We start from the raw sequence: 10,544 nt of genomic DNA, 5'->3' as shown, positions 1-10,544 counted from the left end.
CAAGAGTAAACTGGATGCTTATCTTGCTGGGATCCTATGAGCCCAGCTGACTTCCTGCCCTTTGGGCAGGGGGCTGGACTCGATGATCTTCCGAGGTCCCTTTCAGCCCTAATGTCTATGAAATCTACTCTGTCATAAATTATATTCTATATCTATAGAGAACTGAGAGTAATTTAGTCATTAGTAGTAATACATCTCTGGTAAAAATATCAGTATAGAATGGGGCTACTGACTAATGTCACAGAAGCAAAAAAAAAAAAATCTTTCAGTTGGTAATAATTTTCAGTCAACAGCACAGGCTGGGTTTGATCTGATCATGACCCAAATAAAGAGGGCTTCTTATCTCATAACTAACCACTTAAACTGAATTTCTGTTTTGACTGCTTCTACAATGCTTTGGTGCCAGGAGATTCAAGAATTGGAAATCCAATGTCCACTCCTATATTTTGGTGTCCCATTGACAGTTCCAGTGTTTGTTATTGATGATTAGGATATTTAAACCCCACACCAGTTTTATAAAATAGCCATGTATTTAGCACATAGTGATGACGCTACTCCAAAATAAGAGAACTAAAGTTATACTTACTATCTTCTGCAAGTGAATAAAACCAAGCCCGATTGTTCATTCCAACTGCCAAATGACAGAGGCCAACAGCCACAAAGTTTGGCTCCACTTCAACAGAAACTGTGATTGGTAGCTCCTGCGTAAAATATTATAATAATATTCCTCATTTGTTATGTTATAATATTGCACTACTTATTTTTGTAGCTTTATTTAGATGCAATTTTTAAACAACTAGACTAGTGCACCTTTTCTACATGATTGGCTACAGTAACTTCAAGAAGAGAAGTGAGGTATGCAATCCGTGTGCTGTAAGAATCTCCCAGGATCGGAAGTTTTGTCAAGAAGACATGGAGGGATCCTCTTTGTGTAGACACTGCCAGCAACTGCCCATCATCTGTCCATGCCAGTTGATCTAGGCCTAAAATATTGAAGAGCTTTTACAAAAATGTTTCTTGATTGTTACTGAAATCAAGAAAAAACTGTACTGTATTAGACTGCAATAGCATCAGAATGTCATAAGCCAATAAACATTTTTCCACATCCTTTTATTTAAGTAATTCATTAGTGAATATCAGAATGATGATAACAATGCAAGTAATACAAATATTAGTATATGTTTCATGGTAAATAGCACAACTCCACAATAAATGAATTAAACATTGAAACAATGCCCAGCACCTGCTACTCTAGAGATGCTGTCTTTTCCTCAGTGCTGTGAAATTATTTGATACACACACTGCAAGTCAGGATGAGAACAGATTTGATATCTGCTCTTACCACAAGAACAAGCCACTCAAAAGTAAAACAAAAAACATAAAAATATGAATAAAATAAAATAAAATAAACATTATTAACTTAATAATCTGAATACACTACAAATTCAGAAACAGCTCATAACATTGCTGAGCCGCTGGCATGGCTGTTTGAGCTCTCATGGCGCTCCAGACAGGTCCCCAAGGACTGGAAAAAGGCCAATGTGGTGCCCATTTTTAAGAAGGGGAGAAGGGAGGAGGAGCCAGGTAACTTTAGGCCAGTCAGTCTTACCTCTATCCCTGGGAAAATACTAGAAAAAAATCATCAAAGAGTATATTTGTGAAAGTCCAGCAGGGGAAATGATGCTGAAAGGAAACCAGCACGGGTTCGTCACAGGTAGATTCTGCCTGACAAACCCTATAGCCTTTTATAACCAGGTCACACCCTGCCTTGACACAGGAGTGGAGGCCAATGTCATCTACCTGGATTTCAGGAAGGCCTTTGACACAGTTTCACATCCTATTCTTACAGAGGAGCTAACAGGCTCTGGAGTGCACGCCCACAGTCCGGTCAGTGGCTAACTGGCTTAGGGACTGCACCCAGAGAGAGGTGGTTGATGGGTCATTCTCAGCCCGGAAGGAGGTGGGCAGTGGGGTCCTGCAGGGTTCGGTCCTTGGACCAGTGTTATTTAATATCTTCATCAGCGATTTGGATGAGAGTGTGGTGAGCACCCTCTCCAAGTTTGTGGATGATACCAAATTATGGGGCAAAGTAAATTCACCAGAGTGCAGGGAGCAGTTACAGGCTGACCTAGACAGGTTAGATCAGTGGGCAGAATGTAATAGGACGCAACTCAACAAAGATAAATGCAAGGTACTCCACCTAGGAAGGAGGAATCCCCAGCATACCTATCGGCTGGGGAAAGCCCTCCTCACAGCTCAGAAGCTGAGAAAGATCTTGGACTCAGAGTTGACTCCAAGATGAACATGAGCCGGCACAGTAACGAGGCCATCAACAAAACCAATTGCACCTTGTCATGTATTAGCAGATGCATGACCAACAGATCAAGGGAGGTGATGCTCCCCCTCTAGGCAGCATTGGTCAAGCCACAGTTGGAGTACTGTGTCCAGTTTTGGGCACTGCACTTCAAGAGGGACACAGAGGTTCTGGAGAGGATTCAGAAGAGGGCAACCTGCATTATTAGTGGTCTCCGTCAAAGACCCTACAAGGAGCGGGTTGAGAGATCTGGATCTCTTCAGCCTATACAAAAGATGGCTGAGGGGTGACCTTGTAGCCGCTTATAAGCTTATCAGGGGAGGACAGCAGGGAATTGGGGATGTGCTGTTTACCAGATTGCCCCAGGGAGTAACTAGGAATAATGGGTGCAAACTAGGAGAGTAGATTCAGGTTAGACATTAGGAAGAATTTTTTTTTACAATAAGGTGGCCAGAGTCTGGAATGGGCTTCCAAGAGAGGTGGTCCTATCACCAAACTTGGAGGTCTTCAAGAGGAGGCTTGACAACTGACCGGCTGGGGTCGTCTGACCTCGGTCCTCTTTCCTACCAGGAGCAGGGGGTCGGACACGATGATCCATTGGGTCCCTTCCAACTCTATAATCTATGAATCTATGAAACAACTAGTCTGAAAAACAGTATTTTAAAATATTTTTGTAACAGGACTCAGGCAGGAGTCCCGTTACTTAGACAAAGTTGGGCACAATTGACCCAACAATGAACCCTGTCAGGTGGAAGAAATCACACACCCGAGACAGGATTGGGCGATTAGACCACAAAAACCAGCATAAAAGTCGGTGGCGGGAAGTGACTGTTTGCCTTTGGGAACAAGACAAACAAGGAATGACGAAGACTTTAGAGGGGAAAGCAGCAGCCAGACCTGCAATCCAGAAAAAAGCCAGAGGTGTGGGACTCCTGGAATGGTGGCAGGTCAATTTTAGGGGGAGACTGCCTCGTGGAGAATTTCAACTGCACTGGTGAGTGTGGGAAGATCCTGAGGCACTGGGAGGTGGATACCGAGAACCGAGAGAGAGAGAGAGGGATACTGCCCCTTGGATAAGTTGCAGGGTTGAGGTAGGAGTGAAAACGGAGAGACTGGCTGGGAGAGAGCAGCCAGAGATCGCTCCCAGCAAAAGATACTGGTAGAGAGGGAGAGACATGGGAAGCGCATACTGCTAATGAGCTAATTAGCGACACAGACTGTTTGCACCACCATCATACCGGCAATGGTCCATACTGGTTGCTCCCAGTTGATCCGAGCAGATCTTTTCCCCGCTCATCTAGAGAGCCCAGAAAGTCCAGTAAGCATGATCTGCATTAATGGGGCTTCACACACTTATGAGCGCAGAAGAGTTCATCTTACTGTACTTAGTCGCACCAAAGAAATTGATGTAGGCCTGGCTGAAACCCTACCTTGACCTATGCTTCTAGGAGTAGATTGGCCATTTCTAGAAGAAATCATTGCTCGGGTCATCACCAAGAAAAGTGGTGAGTGGGAGAGACCCTGGAATGGCCTGCTTCGGGGACCCAAAAGAGGATGAACGGGGTGACCTGGATATAGAACAACTTATAGGTGAGGGGGATGAACAAAGACAAGAACCCTTGTTCCAGAATATTTGGCTGTCTCAATTGGCTAGAGATGAAGGAAAGATAGTGGATCATCAGAAGGCAGGACAGAACCCATGGTGCGAGGTAAGGAGGGGCATCCTCTATTGAGTGGAGAATCAAGAAGATGGGGAAGAAAGGAGCCAAATCCTCATCCCTCAAATATTGGGAGACCCTGACGGGTTGTCCACATACTTCCTATGGGAGGGCATCTAGGCCGAGATAAGTCAGAGGCACATCGGAAATGGCGGGTCTTCTGGCCTGGCTTTTACAAAATGGCAGAGAGGTTCTGTGCAGAATGCTCTGAGTGTCAAAAGACAGGAGAGGTAAAACATGTGAGGGTACCCCTGATATCAATGCCCTTGGCGGGACGCCTATTTGATTACATTGTCCTGGATGTGGTGGGGCCATTTCCCCAAAGCAAACCAGAGTATCAATTTATTTTGGTAATTCTCAATTATTCTACCTGCTTCCCTGAAGCAGTTCCCACTGAAGCAGTTCCCATTAGATCAGTAACAGCTACGGCAATAGCCGGGGCTCTCCTGAAGTGGATTGCTTGGGTAAGCATTCCCCAAGAAATCCTTACTGATCAAGGAAAGAATTTTATGTCAAAAATCCTAAAGGGGGTCTGCCAAGTCTTGAGGATGAAACAACTGCATACCTCTATCTATCATCCTCAGACCAAAGGCTTGGTGGAGTGTTTTAATTGCACGTTGAAGGAGAAGATTCAGGCCTACATTCAAGGGGATCTCCAGGAGTGGGATGCCATGGTGCCCCCTCTACTCTTTCCCATAAGGGAGGCCCCACAAGCCTCTACAGGGTATGCCCCATTTGAATTCATTTATGGTCATAGCCCACGGGGACTTCTTGATCTCATCTGTGGAGAATGGAGAAGAGAGGATGGTGATTTGACTCTACCACAAGTGGTGGCTGATTTCCGTGAATGACTGAAAAGGGCTCAAGAGATAGCTCGACGAAATCTGAGCCAGTGTCAGCAAAAGCAGAAACAACATTATGACACTCGGACCAATGAGACAGAATTACAGGTTGGAGACTGGGTGTTAGTATTACTGCCTGATAACTCCCACAAGATCTTGTCCCATTGGCAGGGACCCTTTCAGATAAAAAGGCGCATAAGACCGGTCAATTATGAGGTCCTCTGGAACACACTTACTCAAAGGAGACAGATATACCACGTCAACCTGTTGCGGAACTGGCGCCAGCAAGATGGGTGGTTGATGAAAGAAGAAAATGAATTGGATGAAGGGGAAATGGAGATGCCTCAGGGCCAAGCAGACTCCCGTGGAGAGCCGGAGATTGATAACCAATTAAACATCCAGCAACGAGAAGATTTGAAGGCTCTGATCCTAGAATTCCGTGACGTATTCAGAAAAATACCAGGTATAGTAAGGGGTGTCAATCATCAAATCGTAACACCACTGGGACAGGTGATACATAATCACTGGAGAAGGCTATCTCGCTATCTCTGGCCAGCAGTAAAACAAGAGATTGAACAAATGAAGAAAGTAGGAATTATAGAGGAATCCAGAAGCCTGTTAAGAAGTCCAGTGGTGATGGTCCCAAAACCCCATGGTTCAATAAACTTATGTATTGACTACAAGATAAATGAAATTGCAACATTTGATGCCTTCCCAATGTCACAAGTGGATGACATGCTGGAAAAGGTTGGCCAGGCTCAGCATATATCCACCCTGGATCTGACCAAGGGCTACTGGCAGATTCTGATGGCAGCAGCGGATAAAGAAAAGGCAGCCTTCTGCATGCCGTGGGGCTTGTTCCAATTTAAAAGGATGCCATTTGGGCTTCAAGGGACAGCTGCTTCATTCCAGTGGTTGGATGGACCATATATTAACACCACACCAGGAATATGCCGCAGCATACATCAATGATATTATCATCTTCTCCCAGGACTGGAAAGCACACCGTCAACAGTTACGTCAAGTACTGAAGGAATTGAAGCAGGAAGGACTCATGGCCAATCCCAGGAAGTGTGCATCAGGAAAGAGGGAGACCCAGTACCGAGGTTTTCTAGTTGGCCGGGGCGTCATAAAACCAGTAGCAGACAAAGTGATGGCCATACGGAAACACACTCTGCCAAACATTTCATAGACATTTGAGCTGGAAGGGACCCTGGAGGATCGAGTCCAGCCCCCTGCCCCAGGGCAGGAAGTCAGCAGGGATCATAGGATTCCAGCAAGATAAGCATCCAAATGCGTCTTGAAAGTGTTCAAAGTGGGTGCTTGAACCGCCTCCAGCAGCAGTCTGTTCCATACCTTGGGGGCTCGGACAGTGAAGAAGTTCTTTCTTACGTCCAGCCTGAATCAGTCACACTGGAGTTTGTGACTGTTCGATCTTGTCATCCCTTGGGGGGCTCTGGTGAACAGACGTTCCCCCAGATCCTGATGAGCACCCCTGATAAACTTATAGGTGGCCACCAGATCACCCCTGAGCCTGTACTTTTCCAGGCTGAGTAGCCCCATGGCTCTCAGCTTCTCATCATAAGGTCTGTTTTCCTGACCTCTGATCATATGCATGGGTCTCTGCACCCTCTCAAGCTTCTCCACATCCTTTTTGAACTGCGGAGCCCAAAATTGGATGCAGTACTCCAACTGCAGCCTCACCAAGGCCGGGTACAGCGGGAGAATGACGTCCCAGGATCTGCCTGAAAAGCATCTATGGATGCAAGCCAGAGTTTTGCTCGCTTTACAAGCCACAGTGTCACACTGAAGGCTCATGTTCACCTTGTGGTCAACCACGACCCCCAAGTCCCTTTCATCTGTACTGCTAACCAGCGTAGCACTACCGAGTCTATAAGCATGGTGCAGGTTTTTCCTCCCAAGGTGGAGAACCTTGTACTTTTCAGTGTTGAACACCATAAGGTTCTCATCCGCCCACTTCATGAGTCTGTCCAGATCCGCCTGGATCACCCTCCTATCCTCAGGTGTGGATGCTTTACCCCAGAGTTTGGTGTCATCAGCAAACTTGGCCAGTCCGCTTCTGACACCGATGTCCACATCATTGATGAAGATGTTAAACAGTACAGGCCCTAGGACAGAGCCTTGTGGGACCCCACTGGTCACAGCACACCATGATGATTGGCTCCCGTTGACCACCACCCTCTGGGTCCTATCGCAGAGCCAGTTCCCCAGCCGGCATATCGTGGTGACATCAAGGCTGCAATTAGCCAGCTTAGCCAAGAGGTGATTGTGGGATACCATACCAAAGGCTTTTTTAAAGTTGAGGTATACGATGTCGATCTCTTCCCCCTTGTCCAGGTGATAAGTCACCTGGTCATAAAAGGAAATGAGATTGGTCAAGCAGGACCCACCCGCAACAAACTCATGCTGGGTATCCTTCAGGATATTGCCTTCAGCTAGTCTGTTAAGGATGGCCTCCTTGATAATCTTTTCCAAGACCTCCCCCAGGATAGAGGATAGAGGCTGATGGGCATGTAGTTTGCCGGATCTACTTTCCTCCCTTTCTTGAAGATAGGCATGACATTCACCAAAGCACCAAGAACTCTCAAAGATCCATGCCAGGGGCTGTGATATGATGCTCACCAGCTCCCTGAGTACCCTTGGGTGTAACCCATCAGGGTCAGCTGACTTGAAGGTATCCCGAGATGTTCCTTCACGAGGTCAACTTCAATGGAGGGCAAGGAATCTCTCTCGCCCGGGCCTCCCTGACCCATAGTGGGCAGGGCCGTCCCCTGGAACGGGTGAAAAACTGATGCAAAGTACCCATTTAGCAAGTTCGCTTTTTTCTGGGCATCAGTTGTCAATTGCCCCATCTGGTTTAGCAGGGGTCCAATGTTGCCCTTGCTTTTCCTCCAGCTCCCCACATATCTAAAAAAGGACTTTTTATTTTCCTTGATATTTGTAGCTAGCTGGAGTTCCATCACAGCCTTGGCTTTCCTGATTTGCTCTCTGCAAGTCCAGACTAAAGCAGAGTATTCCTCCTTGGTGGTGGTTCCAGTCCTCCATCCTTTGTAGGTCTTCCTTTTAAGACGCAGGAGGTTCTCCAGTTTCCTGGAGAGCCAAGGGGGCTGCCATGCCCTTTTGCTGCCTTTCCTCTGAGACGGGATGGACTTTGCTTGTGTGTCCATGATTGCTCCGTTGAGGAGCAACCACTCATCCTGAACTCCCCTCTCCACTGGGTTGTGGCCTTTTAGGGCCTCTCTGACAAGCCTCCTTAGCTTGTCAAAGTCAGTGTTCCTGAAGTCAAAGACTTCCCGTATTACTAACTGACTTCCCAGCTTCACAGCAGATGGTGAAGGTGATCAGTTCATGATCACTGTCATCCAGCTTCCCTTCAATTGTTAGGCTGCTAATTAGGTCATCCCTGGTTGCCAGTACAAGGTTGAGCAGTGCTTTACCTCTTGTTGGCCCGTAGCCTTCCTGCGTCAGATAGAGGTCATCCACACATGAGAGAAAGCTTTGCAACTGCTCTGATTTGGCCAAGTGTTCCTCCCATGAGATGTCTGGGTAGTTAAAGTCTCCCAGGACAACCATACACCGGGATTGTGCAGCCTCAGCCAATTCCCTGGCGAACTCCCGGTCAAGGTCTTGACTCTGGGTAGGGGGTCTGTAGTAGACCCCCACCATAGTATCCCCTGCACCGTATTCCCCACAGATTTTAACCCAGAGGGTCTCAAATCGTCCACTGTGGGTGCCAATGTCAGCTTGCAGGGACGCGTAGCTTTCCTTGACATAGAGAACTACGCCCCCGCCCCTTTTGTCCACTCAATCCCTCCTGTACAGGGTATAGCTGTCTATACCCATGGTCCAATTATGGGTGGAGTCCCACCAAGTCTCCCTTATCCCAATGATGTCATAGTTATTTGCATTTAGCAGGAGAACAAGTTCCTCCTGTTTATTCCCCAGGCTCCTGGCATTTGTGTATAGGCATGCAAGTGTCCCCTTAGGGGCCCTTGCCTTGCCTACATTTTGTTCTAGGGCTGAGGCTGGGATGGGATCCCTTATGTGCCTTGGCCTGCTGGCTTTGCAAGGGCCACTCAGTGGGCCAGCAGTGGCAGTAGTCCCCCCCATCACCCGGCGGGCTTAGTTTAAAGCCCGGTGGAGCAGGTCAGCCTGTCTAGCTGAGAAGAGCCTCCTCCCCAGGGGAGAGAGGTAGAGGCCATCTCTTCCCAGCAGGTCGCTGCCTCTCTCTCCAAAGAGCGGGCTGTGGTCATGGAAGCCAAAGCCTTCCCGATGACACCAGCGCCACAGTCTTTGGTTGACTATCTAGATCCTCCTCTCGCTCCTTGGCCCATAGCCTGAGACTGGGAGAATCAAAGAAAACACCACCTGTGCCCCGAGACCCTTTAGTCCCGCACCCAAATCCCTGTAGCGCCTCATGACCCACCTAGGAGCACTCCGAGCCGTGTCATTGGTGCCCATGTGGATGAGGAGCATGGGATAGAGGTCTGTGGGCTGGAGGAATTTAGGGATCTTCTCTGCAATGTCACGGATGCAGGCCCCCAGGAAGCAGCAAACTTCCTGGGCTAAGGGGTTGGGGCGGCAGATTGCCCCCTCAGGATGGAGTCTCCCATGACAAACACTTTGTGTTTGGTCTTGGGGAGAGTGGGGATGGTAGCTAGTGTCCTCTGTGTTGCCTGAGGGAGCTGGCAACTCAGCAGGCTCTGCTTAGGCTGCAAGAGGCTCGTACCTGTTGCAAAGCTGCAGCAGGCCAGCGGCCTTGGTGCAGCGGGCCCTGGGGCCCTTGACCACAACTGCGAGTGTTCCTGGGGTTCGCTAATTACTACCAATGATTCATCCCAGGGTTCTCAGAAAAGGTGGCTCCCTTAACAGAACTAATCAAAGGTTGTCGAAAGCTGGTGCAGTAGAACCCAAAAGCACTTTGTGCCTTTGAACAAATGAAAGAAGCTCTGTGTCAACATCCAGTATTATATACGCCAGATTTTCAGAAGACACTCTACTTACAAACAGATGCTTCAGGAGTAGTGCTAGGGGCAATTTTCTTTCAAAAAGAGGAGGGTGAGGAAAGACCCATAGCTTTTGCCAGTAAGAGGCTAAACCCTGCAGAAACTCACTACTCTACAAATGAGCGAGAGTGTTTAGCTATCCAGTGGGGAATAGACTTAATCTGTTGTCTCCTACAGAGGAAATTTGTGTTGATCACTGATCATGCTCCCCTTTGCTGGTTGAGGACAGCCAAGCTGGATAATGCTAGGCTGATGAGGTGGTTCCTGGTCTTACAACCTTTTTATTTTACAGTAAGGCATCATGCAGGGAGATGGAGGGGGAATGTTGACTTCCTCTCTCACCCAGACAGCAAATAAGACAACATCAAAACTTACCTGTCAGAACTTAGTTTCATAGTTTCTAGGGTCAGAAGGGACATGAGCAGATCATCTAGTCCAACCCCCTGCTATGGCAGGAAAGAATACTGGGATGACCCCAGCAAGATGTTCATCTAACCTCCTCAAACACCCCCAGGGTAGGAGCCTGCACCACTTCTCCTGGAAGTTGTTTCCAGATCCTAGCCGCCCTGGCCGTGAAGTAGCGCCTCCTGATATCTAACCTAAACCTACCCTCTGCCAGCTTGTGACTGTTATTCCTGGTCAC

At 47.8% G+C, this 10,544-nt stretch overlaps 1 protein-coding gene across 3 annotated transcripts in view; it reads right to left on the bottom strand.

Annotated features, from left to right (window-relative positions):
* The window catches only part of WDR19 (WD repeat domain 19), a 96,486-nt gene that overhangs the window by 50,809 nt on the left and 35,133 nt on the right, over positions 1-10,544 (bottom strand). For all 3 annotated transcript variants that reach the window (XM_019552908.1, XM_019552911.1, XM_019552910.1), the window contains exons 11-12: positions 811-983; positions 587-701 (exon numbers count right to left, since the gene is read on the bottom strand). In XM_019552908.1, the coding sequence (XP_019408453.1) occupies positions 587-701; positions 811-983 (288 nt within the window). The remainder of the gene's footprint in view (positions 1-586; positions 702-810; positions 984-10,544) is intronic.

Source organism: Crocodylus porosus, unplaced genomic scaffold (genome assembly GCF_001723895.1).
Source record: "Crocodylus porosus isolate Cpor-Errol unplaced genomic scaffold, CroPor_comp1, whole genome shotgun sequence".
NCBI classification, from domain to species: domain Eukaryota; kingdom Metazoa; phylum Chordata; order Crocodylia; family Crocodylidae; genus Crocodylus; species Crocodylus porosus.
The sequence above is the reverse complement of the archived record's forward strand: the minus strand, read 5'-3'. Positions and strand labels throughout refer to the sequence as shown.